Below are 27,592 nucleotides of genomic sequence, written 5' to 3'. Positions count from 1 at the left end.
AAGTTAAATAAAAAAAAAGCAAAATTTTGAATGGTTTGAGAATCGAATCTAAATCCGATTCTACTCATGAATATTTTATAGCCTAATTTCAACTTCTTTATTTTTTTGTCAAATATGTAATTAAATGTGTTTCAAAATCCAAATGTGCATTGCATTGCAGCTCCCACCTTGACTATTATTGTATATTTTATGGTCCTACTTAAGTAAACGGATGATTTAAGCAATCAACAAATTTTTTCCACCTTTCACATGCAAGGACTTTAATTTAGACGTTACCATTACAAGGCAAACGGTGTCACTTTGCTTGCCTACGTCACAGTTTCTTTTTAAACAAATTTCGAGTTGAAGAGTCCTATTTTATTTATTTAGGACTTAAATTTATTATTTTAAAATTTTTTTAATTTTTTAAGCTTCTTTATATATTCTTTATAATTTTTTTAAAAAATATATAAATTTTTAAAATTATAAATTTCAAAATTTTTATAAATATTTTGAAATTTAAAAATTATTTTTTAAATTTATTTTGAGAGAGAATATTTTTTTTTTCAAAATTGACAAAGATCAAATAGTTATTTACACCAATTTTTTATTCAAATTATTCGAGTTATTTGAATAATAAAATTTAACTCAACTCGAACTCAAAACTAGAATTTTAAATTTTCAAAATTCATAATAATTCGAATTATTCGAATTATTTAAATACTTTTTTTAATAATTCATAATAATTCGTTTGCAGTTTTTATATTAATTTTAAATTTTAAATTTCCACTTTTCGGATTTTTTTAGTAAAATAACTTTTTTTATGACTTTGAGATATTATTAATAAAGTTTTAAAACGTTTTTAGTAAATAACTTTTATGTTTTTTAAAAATAAATATTAAATAATTCTTATATATTATTATTAAAATATAGCATTTTAAAAAGAGTAAAAATTAATTATAAATTAAATAAAAAATAAAATAGAATTTTATTCTAATAATCACAATTTTTTATTTTGTGAAAAAAAAAGAAGCCATGTGTATGTCTCGTGGAAGTTGCGGTTCCCTCTCGCTTTTCATTTTGTCTCTAATTTCTTCACATTATTGAATCAAAGTTTGAAACGGTGAAACCTTTAAAACTACGTTACGGAGACAATTAAAACTATATTAAATGATTGCGACTTTAGTTTTCTTTTATCAAACTTAACAATTAGACTCACTGTGGTACCATATTTTTATTTTTCACTTTGACACTTGAATTTAACAACTAGGTCCATTTTAGTCTCTGAACTTCACAAATGTAAAAGTTCGATTATGTGGTACTCTAAAATTGTCACATAATTACTTGAAAATTAAAAAAAAATTATAAATTTTTAGGTGAATTGGATTGGTAGTTGAATATGTCAAACCATTGGTCATCGATTCAACCAGTTCAATTATTGGACTAGCAATAATTAATAAATAATTTAAAAAATTGTTTATAAGTAATCTCACGATCCATCAACCAAACATATGAATCTTACATTCCAACCAAATGAACCAATAAGATAATCTCACATTCCACTCATATAATTTTATTACGGAACGTAATCTAATATTCGACAAACCAAATGCCCCCTTAACATTTACTCATTTTATCATTTTAATCATTAAGCTTTTAAATTTAACCGAATTATTTTTTCATAAAAGTTGATTGAACTGTTAAAATTTTAATAATATTAATGTCATAAGATACATGATTATCTACGTGTGTTTTATTATTTATGTGAATAATTTTTTGTTTTATTTTTATTTTTATCAAATATATGGACTTCCATGGTGCAATAAAAAAAATTAATAGTCCAACCAATATTTTTCGTCTAAAAATTAATCACTAAATTTTAAAAGTTGAAAATTAAAATAATAATAAAATTAGGCCGAAAGTGGAAATAAATAAATTTTAGGGATTAAATATTTCATTATTCCGGAAAAAGCTTAATTGAATGTCTTTAATTACTTTTAGTTATTTATTTGTGATAAATAATTGACATGAAAAAAAAAACCACGAAGTCGTAATGGAGTCCGTACACTTCAGCGACAAGCGCCGACCTTCTCCGGTCGACGTGGATATAATTGCGGCCAAACGGTTGAAAGTGTTCCACGTGTTTGAAAACTTAAGGTAAAGATTGAAAGTGAAAAATGAAGAAATTTCTAGCAACTTTCACACCAAAATTGAAAATAAAATATCACTCTCGGTCTCATTAAAAATATTATTTTTCTTGCTATAATTATTTTAAAAAGTCGAATTATTATATTTTTCAATAAATATATTTACTAATAAAAATTTTATTTTTATGAATATTTTTATATTTTTAAATTATTTATTGACGCAATATATAAAATAAAATAATATGTATGAAATATATCGTTAAAAGTATTTATATTTAAGTCCTTTTGTTAATATAAAGGTTTAATATAGTTTTTAGTTTATGAACTTGTTAATTAAGTCCAGTTTAGTATTTATAATTTCTTTTATCTATTTTGGTATTTAAATTTACCAATGGCCTTAGCCCCCAAAATATAAAATTGCCTATCAGTCCCTTTATATTTTAGAAAATTACAAGTTAATATAATGGTAAAATTGCACTTTACCCTAAATTTTTTCAGTCATTTCTAGTCCTCTGGAGAATAATTTTTTGGCTTTGCCCCTGAGATCTACTTTGGTATTTGAATTTAGATTCTGTAAAATTATAATAAAAGTGACACAATCTTTAAGTGTCATATTATCACACTTTTACGAAATTTAAATTCAAAGATTAAAATGGACAAATTTACCAAAGTTCAAATACTAAAGTGGACCCAAAAAAGTACAAGTACCGAAATAAATTTAGTTACTAAATCTAGGGACCAAAAAATATATTAACCCTGTTATAAAATGATAGCATAAATTAAGGAAGTGGGGAGAGTCCAAGAGGTAGACCAAATAGTCAAAAATATTCTACACGTGGCGACTCTTCATTGTGTTGTTATTTTCTTCCGCCAATCATGGATGACTCTTTTACTTTCACCAATGACCGCCACCAGTTGTTTTTATTTTTTTTAAATTCTTTATTCATGTAGCACATGCTCTGTTTTATTTTATTATTTTGCAAAAATGGTCTTCTTTTATTTTATTATTTCTTTTAATTCCCCTTTTATTGTTGCCTTTTCCCCTAAATTTTAACTAAGGGTGATTTTTTTTTTTGCTCTTCATGTCTATTTTACGGTTCATGTTCAGGGTTCGTGGTTGCCCGTCCTAACAATGTCGTCTCCAAGGTTCAAACCTGGGTCTTCTCTTTGAGAATGTAATGTGCCTTACCATTATACTTAACCACTTGTTAGTAAGGGTGAATATTTGATGTACTGCCAATATATGAGTTTCGTGTACGATAAATAAATAATCACATGACACCTCGTCATTAATAAAATAATAGATGATTTATATACAAATATTAATAACTTTATTTGAATATACACTCAAAACTTGATATAAACTCTAAACCCTAAATCTTAAGCAATAAATTCTAAATTCAAAACTCCAAACTATGTATATTTAATTATGTTTAAATTAAGTTGTTAATATTTATTTATAAGTCCTCTGTTATTTTTTGTTTTACTCAATAATGATGTGTCGTGTTGTTATTTATCGATGGTGCATGAAACTCATCAACTAACGATGCACCAAATATTATTGCTTTAATTAATACTAATTTTCATGACACATAATAAGGTTATCGTTTTCGTTATGATATAAATACATATAAGTACTCGTTAAAAAAACATATGTATTAAACTATCTATATTTATCATTTCAAAATTATCGATAATTTAATAATAAATTATATGTATTTTATAATCTAAATTCTCAGTGAAATAAACATTAATACAAATAAATATACTTTAATTATACACATAAAATATGTTCATATACAAATATACAAATATACTTAATTTAGTGATTATAATTTATTATTTAATGTAATTATAAAAATATAAATTTTGGTTAAGACAAATAAAAATATTTAAAATATCAAAACATTGTATCAATTGGTCGACAGGCATCAACATATACATTAGTATTAGATGAAACGGATCAAAATACACTGAAATAAAATTGAAACACTCCCGAGAATTTTTATTAAATTAAAATTTAAAATTATTTTATACCAATTTAAAATTAAATACTCATATTTAAAACGTATAATTATTAAAAATTAATATATATATAGGGTTATTATTTGATACATTATGATTTAAGTTAGGGGGAAATACAAATATAAGGAGTTAAAAATTATATTTATATTTATGGGTAGACTAAAGGTGTAATCGAGTCAAATTGAACTCTAACAGTGATAAGCTCAAACTCAAATTCGACTCAAAATTCAAGATTTGATACTTGACTTGAGCTTGAGGCTCGATGCTTAATCTAGTCGAGAGTAGCTTTGGCTCTTTCATATTCAAACATTAGCTTATTCGTTAAGCACTTTTTATATGATAAGAGTAAAGATGTAATTTCATAATATAAAATTATAAAACAAAAAGCTTAATTAAACTCGCTAGTTGTTTGAACCGAGTATTACAGAGCTTAAATTTGGCTTGATTGATAACTCGACCTTGGTTCAATAATTACCATATTGAATTCGAGTTGTTCTTTTTTTCAAATCAAACTTGAATATGTTACAAGCATTAAAGATGGTGGAAGGGGGCAAACATGGCCTTTCCCCAAAACCAAATGGAATTGAATTTTGATGTTTTAAAATGTACAAAATTATAAATATAATATTTTAATTTATTTCTTTAAAAATTATAAAGATATTAGTTAATATAACGGTGAAATTCCATTTTTAACACTTATTCAAATTTTTTTAACTTAATTCCACCCAAAAATTTTCTGGCTTAGCCATTGACGAGCATCAATGTCTCATTTACATAACAAAAAATATTTATATTTTTATTAGCTCGCAATTTGTGAAGTAATCCAATATTTAGGTGCCGGTTTAAAAAAATCATAAATTTCTAGGTATTGGATATTAAAAGGGTAAAACAATCAGGTGCAAAAACGAAAATTCTCCAAAATATAAGGGGTATCCCGCCAAAAAGAAAAAAAAAGGTTGTAATAAAATAATAACATATTATAATTTTTTATAAAAAAAATTCATTTTCGCGGGACCCACGCTCCGACCAGAGTTGGGGTCACACTCGCACCGCGTTTTCGTTTTTCGTTTCGCTTTCTAATTTGTTTTTTTCCCTTATAAACTCACAACGAAACCCATTATCTCTTCAACATTTGTTTTTTTTTTCAGCTAAAAATTTATTTTTCTCAAATTATTTTTTTCCTTTTTTTTTGAGTGACGAATTCAAGCATGAGTGAGTTCACTCGTTATAGTCGTGTATTACTGTTAATGGTATTAGGATTAAGCGCGGGAGCCTGTTACGGTTTCGGTACTTTCGGATTCGAATTCCATCACAGATACTCGGATCCCGTTAAACAAATCCTGGCCGTCGATGAATTGCCGGCGAAAGGAAGTCCGGAATATTACAGTGCTATGATCCACCGCGATAAAATAATCAAGGGCCGTCGATTGGCGGCAGAGAACGATCAGACGCCGGTTACTTTTCTCGAAGGAAACGCAACTTATCGATTGAGTTCCTTGGGATAGTATGGTTTTCTTCTTACCTCCTCTCTCTCAATACTCCTTTTTTTTAAAAGAAGAAGAAGATATTCTTACTGTATAAGTGTTTCTTTTTCTGTTTGTTTGGCGAGAAAAAAGAAGTGGTGTACGATATTCTTTAATCTTTGGATTTTTATTTTTGGAATTTACAGTTTGCATTACGCCAATGTGACGGTGGGGACACCAGCTTTGTGGTTTTTGGTAGCATTAGACACCGGCAGCGATCTCTTTTGGCTGCCATGCGATTGTTCCAGTTGTGTCCAAGCCATAGAATCACCCGGTGGCCCGGTAATTTAAATTTAAATTCTTAATGATTTAATATTTCTTTTATTCTTTCTGGCCATTTTATTTCTTTTATTCACTAAGAATAAAATATGCTGTCGAAGAATACGGTAGGTCTCTCTATTATTATTTGGTATAATTAACCTATAATTTATGTTCATCTTAACGTCCATAAAGAACTTTTCGAGGTTTGTGATTTCACTTTTCAAAATACTATTTTTCGATTTTTTTTTCTAAAAGTATGATATGGCTTAGATAGAGATGGGACAATTTTTTATCCATTTCAACCCGACCCACTTCAATGAGAAATTATTTTATAGATTATTTCAACCACAATCTTTCTAATTAAAAAAAGAACATATTATATTTGATTTGAAAATTTAATCCAAATGTACATATGATTTGGAAGTTTTTCTTCTTTTAATTAAACAGAACCATAAATGATGTGCTGAAAAAGCTCCATACAATAATAATATAAAATGTTAATTAAATGTTAATTTACATGTGAATTTTCATAAATTTAATTTTTTATATTTTATTAAAATAAAATAATAAATTTTTATCTTTTTACTATTTTTAATGATATTTTTAAATATTTTATAGGTATAGTTATATAAAGTAAATATTAATAAAAAATTTATTAGTATATATAGAAATTAATATTATATATAAAAGCATTTTGGTCATCATCTCAAGGCTAGGAGGAGCGATTTTTTTTCTAAACTCAACCTTGACCCGACCAACTAATTAGAAAATTAAACCTGTCAACCCGATTCAAATCTTAATTTTTAAATAAAAATTCGACCCGATTAAGTTTAAACTCATCAGATTCAATTTTTTTTATCATCCCTAACTTTATTCAACTCAATACTTATTAGTAAATCTCTCTATTATAGATTTTTTATTTATTTAAACATATTAGTTGAATCCTATACTATCCAATCATATTGAATTGAGGAGTATGTGCAACACACTCATTTATATGCTAGAACTTCTTCTTTTTTCTTTTTCTTTTTTTATGGAATTAATGCAATTTACTTTTCTTTTCTTTTCTTTTTTAACATTTGGCTTAACATTCTCTTCTACTTAATCTCGTTACGCTTTTGTCACAATTTCTTCATTAATTTTGCCTGCCCAACTTATAAAACTTTGGCATTGATTTTCGGTTGGTCCACTTTACTTACTCCATCCATTGAAGCGCTCAATGTGAAATTGAACAATTACGAATTACTCTGATATTAATTTTTATAATTTTTTTGAATATATATTGTGTTTAATTTCAATCAAGTAAGCACTTTACTTATTTTTTTTAGACCATTTGGCTTAACATTCTCTTCTACATAATCTTGTGACGCTTTTGTCATGGTTTCTTCAATTTTGCCTGCTCAACTTATAAAACTTTAGCATTGATTTTTTGTTGGTCCGCTTTACTTACTCCACCCATTGAAGCGCTCAATGTGAAATTGAGCTCTGATACTAATTTTTACAATTTTTTAAAATATATATTATATTTAATTTCAATCAAGTAGGCGCTTTACCTATTTTTTTAGAATATTTGGCTTAACATTTTCTTCTACGTAATCTTGTGACGCTTTTGTTACAGCTTCTTCATCAATTTTGCATGCTCAACTTATAAAAATTAGGCATTAATTTTCGGTTGGTCCATTTTACTTACTCTACCCCTTGAAGCGCTCGATGTGAAATCGAGCAATTACGAATTACTCTGATACCAATTTTTATAATTTTTTTTGATTATATATTATGTTTAATTTCAATTAAGTAATTTTTATGACTTACGAGAAACTTGCTTTCATATTGACTACTTTATAATTTAAATAAAAATTTTTAAAGCATTAAGATTTTTTTTTGTTTGATTCAATAAAATTTGATAGAAAAAATTAATAGTTTAAAATAAGAGGATTTCATATTTAATTTCAATCTTTGACAAAATTCTATTTGCTGTAAAATTTGCGTTTCAGAGGATAGATTTTAACATCTACAGCCCTAATACATCATCTACAAGCTCAACGGTTCCTTGTAGCAGTGACAAGTGCGAACAACATAGAAAATGTTCTTCACCTTCAAGTAATTGTCCTTATCAAGTTATCTATCTATCCAATGGCACCTCGTCGATCGGGGTTTTGGTGGAAGATGTCTTGCGCTTGACTACGGACGACGATAAAACAAACAAACCCGTCGACGCCAAGATTACTTTCGGGTTTGTATCTTTTGCTTCCTTTGTCCTGAAATCTCCCCGTGCTGTTGTCGAAAATAGCATTGGTCTGTCATCAACAAGACATGCATCGTTAGTCTTTTGTGTCCGTAAATGATTATGATTATGCATTGCTTCACATTGTTACCGGCGATTACTTTCGGCAATGATTAACTCGTGTGCGTTACTCAATTGCAGTTGCGGGAAGATTCAGACTGGATCGTTCTTAAACGGTGCAGCTCCTAATGGTCTTTTCGGGCTTGGTATGGACAATATATCAGTTCCCAGCATATTAGCAAAAGAAAATGTTACATCGAATTCGTTCTCTATGTGTTTTCGATCTGATGGGATCGGAAGAATAACTTTCGGTGATAAGGGCAGCTCAGACCAAGGAGAAACACCGATTAATCTCAGGCAATCACGGTATTGACTATAATACCAAATTTGTTCGATATGCGAATGCTCCTATTTTGTCGGGTGTTACTGATCCTTCTCGATTTTCATTTTCAGCCCTACTTACAATATTAGTATCACTCAAATAAACGTGGGAGGAAACACCGGCGATCTCGAGTTCGATGCCGTTTTCGACTCTGGTACCTCGTTTACATATTTGAATGACCCGGCTTATACGCTTATTTCCGAGACTGTAAGTAGTTTAAGTCACAAATTTCATGTCCCCCCCCCCGGGTTTCCATTTTCTCCCATACGCGTATTTATAGTGATTTTGTTCGGCAGTTCAACAATTTGGCCTTAGACAAGCGGCATACATCGAAGTCTACCGATGACCTTCCCTTTGAATATTGTTATGAGCTAAGGTAATCTATTCATTTCGCCTTTCGGACCATCGAAAAGTCGTATATTTTATTGTTTCTCGCCTAACGGCCTCAGGCACTGAGTTCTTTTACCTTACAGCGCCAATCAAACGAGCTTGAAGTACCCCGTAGTGAATCTGACAATGAAAGGCGGAGATCAGCTTTTGGTTAATGATCCAATAGCAGTGCTCCCCATGCAGGGTGGAGCTATATATTGCTTGGCAGTCGTGAAAAGCGACAGCGTGAATATCATCGGACGTAAGTCTCTCTGGATCCAATTTACAAACACTGAACTCATAATCAATATGATGTTTGTAAAGATCCTTATCTACAAATGATCAAACATTCCATTAGAAGTTTTTAGGTATTTCGAGTTGGAAAATCTCCAATTGCTACTTACATTTTTTTTATTAAATCCGATCCAGAAAACTTCATGACCGGTTATCGTATAGTCTTCGATCGAGAAAAGATGGTAGTTGGCTGGAAAGCATCCGATTGTAAGTAACTTCTCTTCAATCTCCTCCACTAGTTCATCTCGTAAATCTTTTTAACAATCCAATTTCCACAGGTTACAATATCGAGAGTTCAAACACTTTACCGGTGATACCACCATCAGCGGTCCCTCCGGCTACTGCCGTTAAACCGGAAGCAACGGCCAGAAACAGCAGTAATGCTGGAGCTCCAGGGTCATATCCACCACCTATGACAAATAAATCAACCCAACTTAAAGCTTTTTCTTATGTATTCACAATTGCTCTGGTCCTATATTTTGCTCTAATTTAATTTTTTTTAATTGCAAAGTGCCCCTCACCTAGACCCTGTACCATAGGGTATGTTATTGTTTTAGGATTATACAATGGGGGAAACATTTTTTAACTTACTATAGTTTTGTTTTTTCATGTTAGTGGCATAATTACACAGGTTTGTAAATATGTTTTGATTTTGATAAATGAGTATTATTTTTACAGCATTTACTTACATTTCTAAGTTATAAAATTTTGGTGTTTCCGGCTTTTTTTTCTTTAAATTTATAATTTCCGATAAAAACTATATAATACATCAAAATTTTGTGTAGATATATAATACTTTCAACATCATGGTAAAAAATAGATATATAATACTTTCAACATTATGGTAAAAAAAGCCTAATTAGCCATTAAATTTGTTAATTATGTTACTTCCAAAATTTTACGAGAAAAAAATATTATCGTATAGATAATGTCATGTCATTTTGTTATTTTTAGATGAACTAAATTCATAATTTACGTAAATTTTAATCTAACGGATTTAACTATTACTATTTAATTCATGACTGAAATTTCAAAAAATAAAAATACAGAGATTAAAATGGACTAAATTGGAGCAAGAGATTAATTTCAGAACTTATGCATAGCATAGGGACTAATAGAAGAATTTGACCTAATATAATATACAAATATAATAGATACACGAATTGACTCATCTTATATAACTTGATGTCCTCACCAATTGACAAAGCTAAATGCAATGATACGATGTAAATACTCTAGCAATTTTGAAAATAAAAGACGAAAACAAATAATAAAATATGATACCAAAAGAATAATGTAAACAAAAAATGAATATATGAATATGACAAATTATATAACATGAATTATTAATACGTAAAAGGTTATATCAAATGTAAAAATACAAATATATCTAACAAAAGAAAATATAAATGGACTAATCTGCTTACATTAGACATAAACATGGGTTAAAGCTAAGTTTCTAAAGCTCAATTCGATATTTGGTAGACATTTAAAAAAATAAATATGTGAAGGTTTAATCAAAGTCTCAATCATTAATTTACAAATATGATAGAAAAATCTAGATAGAATTTGATATTCATATTTCATATTGAATTGATCTTAAGTTTAAGTGCGTATCTATGATGTTAATACTATACTGGTGAGGGATTTTTTATTTTTTTTAGAGAAGTTTGTAAAGTGTCATTTGTTTAGAGCTAGTGGACCCCTCAATAAGTTCGATATGTCTCGGGTGGTAATTTTGTCTCCCAACTCTGTTGAAAGTGCGAGTCCTTGTAAAGATGGTTTAAGTGCGAGTCCTTGTAAAGATGGTTTAAAGAGACACTAAAATTTTTAACAAAGTTGAGAGACAAAACTGTTACCAAGACAATACTAAATTTATTTACGAGTCCACCAATTTCAGGACAAACAACTCAACATATACTTTTATTTAACCTGGACCCGTGAACACCTTTTGCAAAGTATAATACAAAAGAGCAAAAAGGTTAGCCTTAATTTGATGAAGTTAAGAGACTTAGAGAACAAGCTTTATAAGCACAAATAACTACTCTGATTGTTACACCCTAACCTCTTCCCTTTTGAACAAACGAGAATCTATCTTTTTCCTGTTGTTGTATCAAACATTAGCAATGGCTACAAGCCTCAGCCTAATCCCCATTATAGATAAATTTCATAAAATTACCCAACTTAAAAATAAATGAATAAATAAATATTAGAGAATTAGCCAACTCAAATTTTAACTAAATATATCGATTTAATTACATGCTATTTACATGTAAAAAATTAGTAAATTAATCCTAACAAACCATAGTTACAAATATCACACAAGCAAAAAAGGAAAAAAAAAAGAAAAAGAAAAAAAATTGGATTATTTTCAATATGGATATGAAAATGACAAAGATCAGTTGCATGGGGATTTTGTGGTAGGATGAAGCATGCTTAATAAACACTACATCATAATTTTTTCTTCAAGCATTTCATTACCATATGCAATGGGGCCACCTATAGGTGACCTTTGTTACTAGCACATCCTTTGGCTCACTATAAATAATCTCTATGAATCTCTAAACTTTCCCATACAAAACGAGCTAAAAGCTACTTTGAATTTGATAAAAGAAGACAAAGTGGTTTTTAAAATGGCTTTACTCATAGCAGTACTGACCTTAGTTTTGCTCGTGTCTGCGTCGACTTCACCAGCCATTGCTCTTAGCTTGAATCATTATGAGAAAACCTGTCCTGATGTTGAGTCGATAGTTGCAAAAGCTGTCGAGCGTGCCACCATGAAGGATAAGACGGTCCCTGCAGCCCTTCTTCGAATGCATTTTCATGATTGTTTTATAAGGGTAATTTGGTGTAGATTTTAGGGATGTCGGATTCAAAGTTGGGTTTAGATATTGATTTGGGCTTTTTCTTTTCAGGGTTGTGATGCTTCTGTGCTGTTGTACTCAAAGGGAAACAATAAAGCTGAAAAAGATGGGCCTGCAAATCTTTCTTTGCATGGATTTTATGTTATAGAAAATGCAAAGAAAAAAGTCGAAGCAGCGTGTCCTGGTGTAGTCTCGTGTGCTGATATTTTGGCTTTTGCCGCAAGGGATGCTGTCGTGCTCGTAAGACGACAACTTTCTTTAGTGTGGATTCTGTATGTGCATTGAATATATGCATGCATAATGATTGATCTAATGGTGTCTATTTGATCAAATTCATGATAGTCTGGAGGTCCTACATGGGAAGTGCCTAAGGGAAGAAAAGATGGTAGAACATCAAAGGCTAGCGAAACTATACAATTGCCGGCTCCGACTTTCAACATATCTCAACTGCAACAAAGCTTCTCTCAAAGAGGCCTATCCATGGATGACCTCGTAGCTCTTTCAGGTTAACCGAAATGATAAACTTTATATGTTTTAATTCAACATTATTTAACTAAAGCAAAAAGGGATTAACTTGTTACTTACACATGATGCTGTTGCAGGAGGCCACACTATCGGATTTTCCCACTGCTCATCCTTCCAGAATAGAATCCGCAACTTCAACGCAACGCACGACATAGACCCAACAATGCATCCTTCATTTGCAGCAAGCTTAAGGAACGTTTGTCCGATCAAGAACAAGGCAAAGAATGCCGGAGCAACAATGGATCCTTCTTCAACAGCTTTCGATAACACCTACTTCAAGTTGATCCTTCAAGGCAAAACCCTGTTTTCTTCTGACCAAGCCCTGCTCACGAATCCGAAAACCAAAGGTTTGGTATACAAGTTTGCCAGTTCGAAACAGAGTTTCGAGAAAGCTTTCGTAAACTCTATGATCAAAATGAGCAGTCTCAATGGAGGTCAAGAAATTAGGAAAGATTGTCGTGTTGTAAACTAAGGAAAGATTGTCGTGTTGTAAACTAAGGATTTCATAGATTAATTATTAAATTCTAAAATCTAAACTATGAGAGCTAGGTAGTTCATCAATGGACTACTACTTTTCCTATTTTCATTGTAGCCTATTAGCCTAATAACTGTCAATTGAGAGAATTTATAGCTGAATAAGCACAGCTACACTACTGTAATAAACTGAGATATTATGAATATCTTAAGAAACTAGCTTTAATCATAAGAACATACCGATCATCCTGTACAAAAAAAAATTCACATTTGAGCTTCAAAGAGTGAAAAATGCAGAAAGCAATTTCGCCCATATCGAAGATCAAAATATAACTGTTCTTGCATCTCTAAGCCTATCATAATTCTAAAATAAAAAATGCAAATCAAGAAAAGGATGAAAAATAGCTTATCTTCAAGGTAGGATCTCCATTGATGAACATAGATCAATACAAGCAAGCAAACTCCATCCATATCGAATCCAAAATTTAAACCGGCATATGCATCGATAACTAGAATACCACGAGAAAAACCTATTAGCTACAATTGGCAAGCCATTCTCAGCAATTGACTATACAAAATATTGAAATTGTTAACCGAATAATATTCAAAGTAAGAATGCACATCAGAAATTACTGAAGTGAAGACAGTTTACTGTAAAATGCACGTCAAAAATCTTAAAATGAATTGCAGTGGCTTAAAAAAAAAGTAAAAGATCGGCAGTCTCTGCCGCCGTTGCCGCCATGATCGTCGTCGTGGCCGCCTCTTATATCGCCCCTGGTTATGTTTATTCAACGACACTGGAGTTTTTCAAGATTGTCAAAACGCTGCATTTTTGAACGGGCCAAACCGCTGCGAGGTAAACTGATTAACGGTCGTGATTAAGAAAGCGCCTAAAATGAACTCACTGATTTTAATCCACGTTGCACGCATGTAATCATTATCTGTTCTCTCCTTATCCGAATTTTATTTATATTATTATTGTTATGGGTTAATTTCATTAAAAGTCCTTAAACTATGATCCAGATTTTATCCAGAGGTCCTTCAAAACTTTAAATTGATTTCCAAACTTCAAAATATTTTAATTAAATTCTCAAAATATTGTAATAAATATAAATCAATTCATACCTTCAAGCTAACCATTTTTTATGGTAAAAGTACAATGGAGGCCTTTGTATTAATAGTTAGATTGCATTTTGCCTCTCTATTAAAAAATAGGTAATTTAGTCCCTATACATTAGATCAAAGAGTAAATTGATCTTTTCTGTTAAAAATTTCTTCCTTTTGTACTACTAAAAACTGGTCTATATATGGGATGGAATTTGATATGATGAAATTTTTAACAGCCCGAACAACAAATACATCTTGAATTCAGGTCACACCTGAGGCAGTTAACACCTTGACAATTAGGCTATCACACAGGGATCATATTTCATCAAATTTGAGCAACCATTTTGATACTGAGGGTGGATTTGGATAGACAATGCGTTTATCTACAGATAGTATAAAAATAACAGTGATAGTAAAATTAAATGCTGTAACGATACCAAAACATGAGACAATAAGTAAACTAAATACAACGCATCGCACCCGATCCTAACCTACCCTAAGTTGAAAGAATTATCTCCATTCAATAAAAAAATTGAAAGAATGATCTAATTGAAAATTTGGGGACTAATTTAAAATTTAAGTCATAATTTGAGGATGATTAGTGCAATCAACCCTAACCGTATTGATAATTTATATCACTTTCAAGTTGCTTATTTCTAGTTTCTCGAATCGTCGTGATCATCATCAACTCAGTGCTGTAATATCTGTTTCTCAGCTCACTGAATCTAATGGCTTTCGCTCATTATTTGTTTGCAGTTCCAATGGACACTTCAATTCACCCCAAAATTTCAATTCCCCCTTCGTTTTGTTCCATTGAATCCCCATCTTCCTTACCCTTCCCATCTTTTTCTTCCCCTTTTCCTACATTGTCTAAAGCTCGAACCAGAATCAACAGAGTGGGACACAAAGGTATCTTCTTTTATCATCATTGTTTTTGATTAATTTTAATGGGAATCATTTTTTTATTACTTTTTTAAGCTGACAATCGTTGATTCGTTCAATTTTTTTTGAGTGAACAGCAAAAGCTGAGCCTCGAGAATCTGAAGTGAATATAGAAGCTGATGCGTTTTCTCATTTCAAGCATTTGCTGCTTCCAATAACTGATAGAAATCCTTATCTTTCTGAAGGAACTAGACAGGTTAATTTCTTAAAGACAATTTTTTTTTGAACTCTTCACAATTTCAGAGCATCGATTTTCAATTCTTTCGAACAAAAAATGGGTAAAAATCTTCATTTGCTTTTGGGTCCTCATTCTTTGGTTAAAAATGTTTAAAAGTTTTGAGCAGGCTGCTGCAACTACTGCTGCTTTGGCAAAGAAGAATGGAGCTGACATTACTGTTGTGGGTATGTATGTATGTATGTAGATATTATTATGATGTAAATTTTAAATTAGTATCGAAACTTCGAAATAGTCTGATTCAGTTCTCAAAGTATCAGCATCTATTAGCGTAGTCGTCGGCTCTAATATGAAGCATATTTGAAACCTGTGATATAGCTACTGACTGGACAACTTGTATCTAACTTGTTAAAAGAACTTACAGTCTTACTAAAATTTAAGAGGTTTATTTTGTTAATATGTCGTATTCATAGGTCTTTAAATAAGTTCAATGTTAGATTCAACCTACCATTTAGCATCTGAGCTTTAGAAATTCAGGTTTTCACCATTTTTTACGTAAAAGTACCCTGTACTAGGATTTAGATTGTATTTTGCCACCTTTACTCAGAAATGAGTAAATTAGTCTTTGTACATTAGATCAAAGAGCAAACTAGCCATTTTGTTAAAAAATCTATCCATTTCTACTATTAAAAACTGGTTCATGTACGTCAGCATGAAATACATGTGGCACGTCATGTGTCACTATTTGGTTATGTCGTCAGCCATGTATGTTTAAAACAGTATAAATGGATGAAATTTTAACAGAAATGACTGATTTGCTCTTTGATTTAACTTGACTCTAGTATAGGGGCCTCCATGGTACTTTTACCCCATATTGTACTGTGTAAACTGGGTTTGAACTTGTAGTTACTCTTCTGTCTAAAAAATTCCTAGGGCCTCTTTAAATTGAACCAAGAGAAAACAAAGAGAGAAACAAAAATGAAAATAACAAAGCTCAGCTGGTTTTCCTGTTTTCATTTGGCACACTAATTCCTACCCTGTGAGGTGGTAGTGGTAATATTGTCAAATTTGACGACATCTGGAAGCAACGTGCCCAAACAGGCATGGAAGAAGGCCCTGGCAGCATACGAACTAAGCCCAGAAAATGTCACCAGTAACCTCAATTACAATGTTAACAAGTAAATCTTATTTATAGCTTTTAATGTTTGAACCTAGGACTTGGCCTATTTGGTTTTTGCAGCTACTCTTAGGAACTGGAGTGTGCATTCAGCTGGGGTGGAATTCCAGCAACCACAACCATTTCTCGATACCTGTCTGCTTATTATTTAAAGTACTAAGAAATTTATATATGTTCTTTGCTTGCAGTTATCGATGAAAAGCAGAAAGAGTCATTACCGGAGCATGAAACTCAATTGGCAAGTGTTCGCTGGCATCTCTCTGAAAGTATGTAGTGTATCTATGCAGTCTTAAATGTTGGTAAAAATCATTGTAGAAAATTCAGAATACCTAACATACTTGCTTACATTTATGTGTCTAATACTGCTGTTGAAACAACATAATGCTTCAGCCACTGCCTTAAGGCCAATTTAAATTGACCATGCATATGCATGTACTATAATTTAAGTTTTAAACCTTAGGATAGATGTCTAGGATGGCTTATACATAAATGGTCTTGTGGTCATTTTCTAGATCTTCTCCCTGAAATGTTAATAGAAAATCAGTTGTTATTTGGGACAATATGTTAACTATTGGGTAAACTACACTAGTAGTCACCCAACTATTAGTAAAATTTTTTGTCACCCAATTATTCAATTTTATCTTATTTGATCACCATTTGGCCAATGGTGGTAGCTTTTAAGATTGGCATAATAATAGCTTTAGCCCTCAATATTTACACATTGTGTAATTTGGTTTTTTTTGTAGTTTTGATTTTCTTTCAACCCTTTCACCTGAAAAGCTAACAAAGCAAACTTATTAGCTAAATTTGATTGAAAATGTACAAAAAATGGAAACACTCAAAAATCCCAAATAATAATTTTCATATTTTCTTATTCTTTTAAAATTAACCTTCAATGTCACAAAGAAAAACAAAAAAAAAAACTATATCATGTGTAAATATTGAGGGTTAATTTTTTTTAGAATCAAGACTAAATTGATATAATTTATAGATGTTGAGGGTTAAAGTTGTTATTATGTCAATTTTAAAAGCTAACACCGATTAGTCCACTGGTGATCAAAAAGGACAAAATTGAACAGTTGATGACCATTTTGTAACTTTTCATAGTTGAGTGACCAAAAAAATAAATTTACTAATAGTTAGGTGATCGTTTTGTAACTTTTTTTAATTGGGTGACCAAAAAAGAATTCAATGATAGTTGGGTGACTACTTACTGTAGCTTACCCTATGTTTAACTATATTATTTGTGTATCATCCTATATACCTCCGTGATTGGTAACTAAACAAAAGTACAGTATATGCATCTTTGTGCTAACTGATGTGGGGAAAAAAAAACAAACCAGGTGGATTTAAGGAATTCAAGTTGTTGGAGCGACTCGGGGAAGGATCCAAGCCTACTGCTATCATCGGTGAAGTTGCCGATGACCTGAATTTGGATCTCGTGGTAATGAGCATGGAAGCCATTCATTCCAAGCACGTCGATGCAAACCTATTGGCCGAGTTCATCCCGTGCCCGGTCTTGCTTTTACCATTGTAAGATCCTATGATTGAAATTGAACTCAAATATGTGTTGCAAATGCCAGTTTTTCTCCTAGGCTTTTGTGATCTTCATGTAATTTGTTCAAACTTTGCTAATTGATTAGCTGATTCTGGTAGTACTAGTCTTTACAAGAGCTTGGGAAATGACAGATTTAGCATTATCTATAAATGGTTGAGCTTTTTTAGCATAATATGAGGTTTTCTAAACTTATGAGCAGTGCCTTATGGTTTAAATATGCCATACGTAATTGGACTTTTATTTTTAGGAATTTAGTCCCTCTACTTTTTATATTTTAAAATTCAAGTCCAATAATTAACTATGTAAGTTTCTTTTGTTGTCATGACATTTTAAAATAAAAAATCTCACTTGATTACAATATAATTTTAAAAAAAATGACGTTATAATAAATTTGAATTTAATAAAATAATTTTAACATGAACTTGAAATTTGATGAATTTTAAAATTTGAAACTAGAATTAAAAATACAGTGATTAAATTTTAAATTTACAAGAAAGATGTGTACTTATGGCATAATTTAACCGTGCATTATTCATGTGCCTTATTCATGTAGATAGAATGTTGAATCTTTGTCACCATTGAAGCAAATGAGTACACGACACTTCTTCAACGTAGCAACAAATGAGAATAATTGAGAATTGCCAAGTGCTTATCAATTTGATTCGAGTTTTAAAATTTTGGAATTATTTTAATTTAGATCAATATCTAGTTAGATTATTCAAATTTGAGGTTTAAGCTATTACATGTTTGAATCATGTCGGGTTTTGTTCGTTTCGTGTTTTTACTTATTTTAAGTTTAGATTATTTTAAAGTTCAAGCTATTTTTATTCTGATAAATTTAAGTTTGGGTTAGTCAAATTTAAATTGTTGATATTTTATAATGAAATTGGATTTAATTGATTTGAACACGAGTCAATCGATCAAATTTTCATATTTCACCGTTAATTCTATTACTATACCTTAAGTTGAGTTTGGATAAAGATTTTTATGTATTCATTTTACTTAAGCTGAGTTTGGATAATAATTTTTATTTCTTTCATTTAATTTTAAATTAAATAAAAATTTAAAATTTAATTATAAAAATATCCAAAATGTTAATATAAAATTGTAAATTTTAATTTTCTTTAAATAGTAATATAATCTTTTCAGATAAGTTGAGTTAAGCTCGAGCTTGAAATCATTTACAAAATCAGATATTGATCGATAAACACCTCTACCATTTTGAAATCTAATCGAATCACTCAATTAATATTTTTCACAACATTTTCTCTATTTATAAAATTTAAACTCAAAACCATCAAATGTTGGTTTCGAGAAAAAGCTATTGACAACAAATTGCAGTTCAAGCAAGTGCTTCTTGTCTAAATGTGCTCATGCGTCGGGTTCAGGCCAGGTTTAAGCATAATATTAATATACTTTATGTTTATTTAAGCTTGACTCGGTTCAAGATCTGTGCTGAAAATTTTATCCAAACCTTCCAAAAAGATTAACCTAAGCCTATTTTATGCCCGTGCATGTTATTTTTTAAATTTTTTTAAAAATAATTATATTTTTTTATTTCAATATTTGGTACATTTTTTATACAATTATCTTAACATCATTTTAATATGTTCTAAACTACATAATATATAAAAATAACATAATATAAAGTATTATAAACTTAAAAACGGGTCAAGTAGGGCTCGGACTTTGAATATTCAAGTCCGAACCCAACCCATATTTTAAACGGGCATAATTTTTTTGCCCAAACCTTCTCAAATGTTAGACGGGTCTTCGTACATAAACGAATAACCCGCTCTATGAACAAGTCTAAATTTAATCTTTTCAGATAAATTAAATCAAGCTCGAGTTTAAAATCATTAATAAAATCAAATCTCGATAAAGAAACACCTCTACCAAAAGTCATATTTGACTTAAATTTTTTTTGAGTTTTTTTTCTTACAACATTTTGTCTATTTATAAAATTCAAACCCAAAAGTGTCCATCAAATTCTTCTATAAACAACAAATTGCAGTTCAAGCAAATGCCTCATGTCCAATTGTATATCAAATTATTGTGTCTAATACCAGGAATGGAATCTAATTAAGCACTAACTCAATGCTCTTTTCCCATTACAATAATATTAAATAAAGTTATTGTCAAGATGAAGCAATCAAAAAATTCCAAATGAAAGCTCCCCACCTTCCAAAATATCTTTGGATTCACACTCTTTCTAAACTTTCCCCTTCTGGTATTAGATTTATCATTTTCTTTATTTTATTCCAAAAATAATAATTTAAATATTGAAATGAAATAAAACAAATTACATAGGCTTAATATATTATTTGGTACTTGAACTTTATATTTTTTATTATCTTGGTATCTAATTTTTTTTGACTCAATTTAGTATCTAAACTTTTTTTGGCCCAATTTAGCATCAAAACTTGGCATTTTTTTTCTAATTTGGTACGTAAGCTTTTTTTAGGTTCAATTTGATGTCTAAATTTATTAAATGTTACGCAAACCACTAATGGCGTTAAATTTTTTTTATGTTACAAAAATATTGTCAGTATTAGAGGAAATTCATGTTAAAGAAATAGGTATTAAGTTATGCATAAAAAATAATATTAAATAAGAAAAATATTTTTAAAACCCCAAATTAAAATAAATTAATTATTTTCAATTAATAAATAATTAAATAAAACTAAAAGTAAATAAACATATAAAATAAAAAAAATATTATATTATCTATCACATGTAGTTCATACATTGATTATTTTTGCTATTTCATAAAAAAATAACATTGTTAGTAATTGGAGTCATTTGTAAAATGTTTGACAAGTACCAAATTGAACAAAAAAAAGATTAGGTACTAAATTAGGAAAAAAAATTGTCTAATTTAGATACTAACTTAGACAAAAAAAAAGGTACTAAATTGAAAAAAGTATCAAATTCATATACCAAATGTTATATTAAGCAAACTATGTATAAAAAGAGATTAATTTAATAGCTAAACGACACATTAAAAATTAATTTCATTTTCAATTTTTCATCCATAAAAAGTAAAATGCATTGCGCACTTAGTTTTGTGCTTCCCTTTGCCTTAGAAGTGGAATTTGATTCTCAATTGAATATATATATTGTAGTGTCAATAATAAAAATAATGTTGTTTTAGTTGAATTAATTTTTACTGGTAAATTTATTGATAATCCTGTTATGGAAATACGGATCATTCATGAATTGTTATAAAGTAATTAGAAAATTTGTATTTGTTATATTCTTAAATATTATAATGCAGTTGTGGATTTCATGGCCAAACAAGTTGGTATAAATTTCACCGGTCTACAGGTGTTTTTTGAACCTCCTCAAGCTGTGCAGGAATTAATCCAAAATGATATTATGAGATTTTGATTCACTGTTTATTTCTGCAATCGCTTAATATTGTTTCTATCTATCAAAATAATAATAGTAATCTTGATTCAATCTTGTCACAATTTAATTAGTTATCGACCCACTTGTATATATGTTAAAAAAATTTGTAAGTATAATAATAGTTGGAATTAAAATATATTCGGATTTAAATAATGTAATAACTCGAATTTTACTGTTACCGAAACAGTGTATTTTCGGGTCTCCATTTCTGAAAAACGGATTTGTAAATATTTATTAAAAATATTTACGAAGTAAAATGAGTGGTTAATTAGAGTTTAATTAAGTAAATTTAACTTAATTAAGAGTAATTAGGAAAAATGACTAAATTGAATAAAGGATGAAAGTTGAATTGTAGATTAAAAGAAAATGAAGAGGACCAAAATGGAAATTATGCCATTTGTCCTAAGTGAGGCGGCATAAACATAAAAATCTGCGATTTTTATGTGTTAAAATATATATTAAATTATTATTATTATTTATTATAGTTTTATATTTAATTATTATTGTTATTGTTATTATTATTTAAATTGATATTATATTATAAAATGAACAAAAGTAAAACAAGTGTGTGGTAAAAAAAATAATTTATATGTGTACCAATGATATACATACACTTGTAATACACATATATGTTTGCTTATTATATAAGTGTATTATATATTATTATTAAAAGTAAAGTAAATAAAAAGGAAATAAAGGAAAGAAACAGAATGAAAAGAAACAGAATGTGGAAACGAAACAGAGAAGAAACAGGGGAGAAAGAAAGAAAGAAAAAGAAAAAAAGGAAAATTTGAGGTTTCAAGGTTTAAAGTTAATTGGGTAAGGCAATTTAGCCCCTTTTTCTTGTAAATTTTGAGTTTATGGAATCCTAGAGATAAATACTACTTGATTTAAGTGAAAATTTTGAAAGTTGTTAGATTTTTAGATATTGTTCTTTTTGAATAAAAAGATGAATTAAGGGCTAAATTGATAGAAATTCAAGTTAGAAATGAAATAAGGATTAAATTGTAAAGTGATTCATAGGTTTTATGCTTTAAGGACTAAATTGAAAGAATTTCGAAATTATGGTTTTATTATGAAAAATAGATAATTATGTCTAAGTTTGGTTAAAAATTGAATAGAAATGAAGTATGAATTGAGATAGAAAAAGTAAGTGAATCTAGTTAAGATTAAATTGAAATTAAAGTAGAAATTGAATAAAAATTGTAATAATTAGATATAAATTAGTTGTGAATTAACGAATATGAATTGTTTTAATTCTCGTAGCTAATGTTGTTTCAAGAAGTTTCGGCTAAGTAAGGAAATAGCAAAGTCGACGAGGAAAAGCTTGGAAAAGCTCGGAAAAGCTCGGAAAATACGGTTTGTATTTTTATAATCCGAACTCAGTCATTATTTGTTATATTTATATACATATGACAATTGTTAGTGTTAGAATTATGATGTTTTACTACTGAAATGGATTGATTTTGGTATGTGATGAATTTATCAAATTTATTTTGATTGAAATCATTTTGATTGAATTTATATTGATTGAAATTATAATATATATATATGATCTATGTAAAAATTTGAATTATGAATGAATGTTATATTGAAAAATTATATTGATTGGAAATATGAGGGAATTGATATGAATATATGAGATCTGTGATAATTGAATATTTGATGTTGAAAAGTGAATTGAGTTATATTGGATTATGAATTAATGTGAATAATTGAAATATATTGTTGAATTTAATGAAATTGTATGAATTGTGAAAATTGGTGAATATATGTGATTATCAGAATTGTATATTGATGAAAGAATTATTAAATTGAGAAAGTGAATGAAATACCCTATTAACTAGTCGGGCTGAGTCGGATATAATTGGCATGCCATAGGATCTGGAAGTGTACGGGATTTGCCGGCTTTATCAATCAGGCACTTTATGTGTCGTATTTCAGGCACCTCGTGTGTCGTTTTAGGCACTTTATGTGTCGTACTCTGATCAGGTACTATGTACCGTTTTAGGCACAATGTGCCGTACTGGTGTGTTTAGGTTGGAATCCGTGTATCCGTCAAAGTCCGGGTTTATTAATAGGGGTAAATAAGTGAAAGATAAATCGAGTGAATTTGATTGATTGAGCTATTGGAATGAAACGAGAAATTGAATTGAGAATTGAAATTGAGATATGAGATTGAAATATGAACCAAAAGGTTCATGAAATGAGTGAAGTTCAAATGGATGATGATTGATGTTAGAATGAATTAAAATGGTATATTGTTAAGAAGTAAAGTGTGAATACAAGTAATTTGTGAATATATTGTATAGAATTTATACGGTAAGTAAATGAAAAGAATTGAACAAATATGTTATTGTGTTTGTTATATGACTTGTATAGAATTTATATGGTAAGTAATTGAAACTTATCTATAAAATAAATAAATGAATGATTATATTTATCATTGTGATTTTAAGTTTAATTGTTATATTATCAAGTGTTCAGATTATAGAAATACCACTGAGTATACCATACTCAGCGTACGGTTTGTTTCCGTGCGCAGGTTTAGTAAAGATAGAACGTTGAATCAGCATCCCAATTCGATCCCGAATTCATTAAGGTAAAGTGTGTTAATTATTGGTAATGGCATGTACCTAGAATGTCTTATGTGTGTGTCATTTTGAAATTGTAAATTTAAGGATGAAATGATATTGTATGGATTTAGTGAATAATAGTGGTGAATGAATAAATATGGCCTTGGTAGTTTTGGGTTACTGCAGTAGTGTAAATTTTGAAATTCACCATAAATTGTGGAAATTGAATTAAGGGCTGAATAAAATATGAGATTAAAGCCTGATGAGTCTAGTTTCATATAGAGGAAACGGTGCATGCAATTGGATTTTATGTTATGAGATATTTAAATTGTTGTGAGACAGAGTCTGAATGACTTAGAGATCATCTGTTCTGATTTTAGAAAATCATTAGAAATTATACAAAAATAATTATGAGTTTTAATTTATATAGTTAAAATCCTTATCGAGTCTATTTTCAAGAGGAATAGACAGGAACATCATCCGAGTCCCGAATTATGAGATAAATAATTTTTAGTGAAGAGAGGTCAGAACTGTTGGACAGCAAAACAGGGGAAACTTTTAGAAATAAACTGTACTAATTGACTAAACCAAAAATTCTGAAAATTTTATGAAAAAAGGTATATGAGTCTAGTTTTAAGGAAAATTAACGGAACTTAATTTGGAGTTTCGTAGCTCCAAATATAAATATTTTAGTGACTGTTGCTCAAGAAGACAGTTTTGACATGAGCATAAGAAAGTAATGGAATTGTGTGTAATTATTCTGTAAACTCCGGTAATGCTCCATAACCCTCTTCCGGGATGGTTTGGGGTTAGGTGGTGTTACAAATAAAATAAATTTGGACAAAATTCATAGGTGATAGGAAAAGTTATGATAAATCTAGAGAGAATTGATACGCAATTTACGATACATTACGAGAGTTTAAAATGGACTCGAAATTCTAAAAGTTTTGGCATTGTCATCTGAGTTCTTATAATTTTTTTATTTCACATTAATCTTGAAACTTTCCGAGTTTTCTCAATTTGATCCATGATTTGAATTTTGATAAGGTAAGGTGACATGACACTCTGAGTTTATACCACATCATCATCACTTGATTTTTTAAAATATATATATATTTACATTTTTTAAATTTTGGTTTTTAAACTTTTATATAAATATTTTAATTTTTTAGGTGATGACATAACACAATTTTTAAGTATCGCATCATCTTATCTTAATAGAATCTAGATTTAATGACAAATTTGAGAAAACTTATCAAATTTAGTGAATAATATGAAAAAGAAAAATCAAGGATCAAATTAAAAAATCGTAAAATTCATGAAACTAAATATTAATTTATCCCAATTTGAAGAAAAAAAAAACCATGTTTTGACAAGCATGAAAATAGACTATTTTGGCCAATTTCCATATATTTAACCAAACTAATAGTCAATAATTCTATCCTAAAAAGAAAAAAAGAAAAGAAAAGAGAATAACTCTAAGATAAAAATAGGTTATTTTTCCATATATTGATGGTCCCAATCTCAACATCATATGATGTTCTTTCTTCATTTTCACATTTATCACACCAGATTTAATTGAAACCTTTGCATTTATTATTGGAATAAAAAAAACTAAAATTTCCATTTTTTAAATATATAAAATTATCATGAAAGCTAAGTCAACAACCACCTCCATGAAAAAGCTACATCTTTGAAATTTTTCCTTAAATACAATTAAGAAAATAATTAAAGAAACCGATTGAGTATTAGCTTGATTGACACTGATATTACTGTCAGCGCAGTAGGACATGGGTTCGAGTGCGTTGAAGCAAATTATCCTCCTATTAAGAGTTATGAGAGATTATAGTTAGTTTTAGACATTGTATAAAAAATAACATATTCGAATATTAAAAATGATAAACTATATATAATTAATTTTAAAAATATATAATTATTAAATTTTTTGTTAATTTTAAAAATTAAATTTACCCATTATTTTAAATATATATTTTAGTTGAATGTGAACACTTAATATTTTTACTCCATCACCGTAAAAGAATAAATTAACTATATTAAGCTTATATTTTAAATTAATTGTTTAATTTTTTTTAAATATATAAATCCTAAATCAATTAGTGCATAACCAAATAATTTAAATATATAATTTGAAAATAAAGAAAATATATAATATGTAAATAAATATATAAATAATTCAAGAAATTAGAAAATGAAAAAATATAGCAATATTAAAATAAAATTAACTTAAGATGACCGCGACAAATTGTTTTGCTAAGGGAAGACAACTTGCTTTAGGAAGTCTTTCAATTAGGGTGTTTATGCTTAGTTTTATTTTCGGGTTTTGTCTTCTAATTCTACAAAGAGTTCTAGAGAAGTCTATATAGTGAGAGCGTCTCGCTCACTAAAGAAATGTGAGTATTTGACATTGGTAGTGTTGAAACCCATACCTTTACATGATATTAGTGAGTATAAATGGTACCATTTGTCATCCATCAGTTTCCAACAGACAATATTTTAAAGACTTCTCTCAGAGCGAGTCTAACATTCCCTCTATATATTTAAATATTTTTATATATAATTTAATGTCTTAAAAAACAAAAATTTTTTATTCACCATAAACGAAGAAAAAAAAGAATGCATTTTTGTATTTTTAAAATCGTGTTAAATTTTTTATGTTTAAATTTATAAATCATATGAATTCGTTTTTGGTATTTATCATGTCTATTTTACAAACCATATTCAAGGTTCATAGCTATTATTCTCAATAAAATCGTCTTCAATATTAAAACTTGTGTTACTCCTTAGAAATATTACGTGTCTTACCATTACATCTAACGATTTTTGAGAATTTATATGAAATTTTTATGTGTAAATAATTCGTTTTATATATATTTTATCATATTCATGTACTCGTGTTTTAATTATTACCATATGTAGCTCATTGTATTTTTTTATTTTACATAATTTATCATTATTATTCAGGTTTAATTCTAAACTTATTTATATAAATTAGTAAAATTAAATATTTAATATAATAAACTTAAATTTAGTTACAATTATTTATTTAATTTTCTAATATAATATTCAAGTATTTTATTATTTAATAAAACTAATTTTTTATAATGCAAAGTTTTGTATATTATCCTAAAATACCATGGCAAACCAAAATATTAGTCAATATCAAGTTCAGAATATTAAAACGAGTAAAATGAATGCAAGCTATGACTAAAGGAAAAATGACGTCGTATTGAATATGTAACAGGGTTAGTATATTATTTGGTACATGAGTTTGGTTTTAATGTTTAGTTTAGTACTTAAGTTTCTTTTTTGTTTCAATTTAGTACTAGGGTTTGGCTAAAATTTCGATTTCATACCTAGACCAGACAACATCATATGGCGTAATGAATATTTAACATGTGTGCTCTAGAATAAAAGAATTTAGGTATTTAATTGGGATAGAAAAAACTCAAGAACCAAACTGAAAATTGAAGCCAAACTCGTGTACTTAAATGAGTCAAA

At 28.9% G+C, this 27,592-nt stretch overlaps 3 protein-coding genes and 2 long non-coding RNA genes across 7 annotated transcripts; 3 read left to right on the top strand and 2 right to left on the bottom strand.

Moving 5' to 3' along the window:
• Nucleotides 1-5,222: 5,222 nt before the first annotated feature.
• On the top strand, nucleotides 5,223-9,944 carry LOC107916048 (aspartyl protease family protein 1). 2 transcript variants are annotated; one of them, XM_016845302.2, is made up of 9 exons: nucleotides 5,223-5,655; nucleotides 5,821-5,956; nucleotides 7,930-8,168; nucleotides 8,361-8,585; nucleotides 8,673-8,808; nucleotides 8,898-8,977; nucleotides 9,075-9,232; nucleotides 9,400-9,471; nucleotides 9,543-9,944. In XM_016845302.2, the coding sequence occupies exons 1-9, from the start codon at nucleotides 5,360-5,362 to the stop codon at nucleotides 9,755-9,757; spliced, it is 1,557 nt and encodes a 518-aa protein (XP_016700791.1). In that variant the 5' UTR covers nucleotides 5,223-5,359; the 3' UTR covers nucleotides 9,758-9,944. The 2 variants fall into 2 exon arrangements, with proteins under 2 accessions (XP_016700791.1, XP_016700740.1); XM_016845251.2 differs by having other exon boundaries at nucleotides 5,243-5,655; nucleotides 7,930-8,255.
• Nucleotides 6,524-8,477, bottom strand: LOC121209802 (uncharacterized). The gene is made up of 2 exons (XR_005904926.1): nucleotides 8,311-8,477; nucleotides 6,524-8,232 (listed from the first exon to the last, which is right to left on the bottom strand). It is a non-coding gene; the product is annotated as an uncharacterized lncRNA (long non-coding RNA).
• LOC121209801 (uncharacterized) lies at nucleotides 9,169-13,982 on the bottom strand. The gene is made up of 5 exons (XR_005904925.1): nucleotides 13,780-13,982; nucleotides 12,714-13,636; nucleotides 11,924-12,357; nucleotides 9,375-9,674; nucleotides 9,169-9,302 (listed from the first exon to the last, which is right to left on the bottom strand). It is a non-coding gene; the product is annotated as an uncharacterized lncRNA (long non-coding RNA).
• Nucleotides 11,724-13,333, top strand: LOC107915945 (peroxidase 64). Its single transcript, XM_016845152.2, has 4 exons — nucleotides 11,724-12,104; nucleotides 12,180-12,368; nucleotides 12,471-12,633; nucleotides 12,731-13,333. Exons 1-4 carry the CDS (start codon nucleotides 11,898-11,900, stop codon nucleotides 13,123-13,125), a joined length of 954 nt encoding a protein of 317 aa, XP_016700641.1. The 5' UTR covers nucleotides 11,724-11,897; the 3' UTR covers nucleotides 13,126-13,333.
• Nucleotides 13,983-14,882: 900 nt separating the features above from the next.
• Nucleotides 14,883-18,258, top strand: LOC107915840 (uncharacterized). Of its 2 annotated transcripts, XM_041081328.1 has the most exons (6): nucleotides 14,883-15,143; nucleotides 15,254-15,372; nucleotides 15,521-15,578; nucleotides 16,592-16,626; nucleotides 16,717-16,794; nucleotides 17,872-18,258. In XM_041081328.1, exons 1-6 carry the CDS (start codon nucleotides 14,963-14,965, stop codon nucleotides 17,956-17,958), a joined length of 558 nt encoding a protein of 185 aa, XP_040937262.1. In that variant the 5' UTR covers nucleotides 14,883-14,962; the 3' UTR covers nucleotides 17,959-18,258. The 2 variants fall into 2 exon arrangements, with proteins under 2 accessions (XP_040937262.1, XP_016700559.1); XM_016845070.2 differs by lacking the exon at nucleotides 16,592-16,626 and having other exon boundaries at nucleotides 14,884-15,143.
• Nucleotides 18,259-27,592: the final 9,334 nt, after the last annotated feature.

The sequence above is a fragment of the Gossypium hirsutum genome, chromosome A02, assembly GCF_007990345.1.
Source record: "Gossypium hirsutum isolate 1008001.06 chromosome A02, Gossypium_hirsutum_v2.1, whole genome shotgun sequence".
NCBI lineage: Eukaryota > Viridiplantae > Streptophyta > Magnoliopsida > Malvales > Malvaceae > Gossypium > Gossypium hirsutum.
This window is presented reverse-complemented; position numbering and strand designations above follow the sequence as displayed.

What these genes read in the sequence shown, in the direction of transcription:
- LOC107916048 (XM_016845251.2), top strand. Translation starts at nt 5,360, where the DNA reads ATGAGTGAGTTCACTCGTTATAGTCGTGTATTACTGTTAATGGTATTA. An exon ending in CGATTGAGTTCCTTGGGATA is followed by an intron (nt 5,656 to 5,820) that starts GTATGGTTTTCT and finishes TGGAATTTACAG; the next exon opens with TTTGCATTACGCCAATGTGA. An exon ending in ATACGCTTATTTCCGAGACT is followed by an intron (nt 8,809 to 8,897) that starts GTAAGTAGTTTA and finishes TTTGTTCGGCAG; the next exon opens with TTCAACAATTTGGCCTTAGA.
- LOC107915840 (XM_016845070.2), top strand. Translation starts at nt 14,963, where the DNA reads ATGGCTTTCGCTCATTATTTGTTTGCAGTTCCAATGGACACTTCAATT. An exon ending in CAACAGAGTGGGACACAAAG is followed by an intron (nt 15,144 to 15,253) that starts GTATCTTCTTTT and finishes TTGAGTGAACAG; the next exon opens with CAAAAGCTGAGCCTCGAGAA. An exon ending in TTTCTGAAGGAACTAGACAG is followed by an intron (nt 15,373 to 15,520) that starts GTTAATTTCTTA and finishes AGTTTTGAGCAG; the next exon opens with GCTGCTGCAACTACTGCTGC.
- LOC107915945 (XM_016845152.2), top strand. Translation starts at nt 11,898, where the DNA reads ATGGCTTTACTCATAGCAGTACTGACCTTAGTTTTGCTCGTGTCTGCG. An exon ending in TTCATGATTGTTTTATAAGG is followed by an intron (nt 12,105 to 12,179) that starts GTAATTTGGTGT and finishes TTTTCTTTTCAG; the next exon opens with GGTTGTGATGCTTCTGTGCT. An exon ending in CAAGGGATGCTGTCGTGCTC is followed by an intron (nt 12,369 to 12,470) that starts GTAAGACGACAA and finishes AATTCATGATAG; the next exon opens with TCTGGAGGTCCTACATGGGA.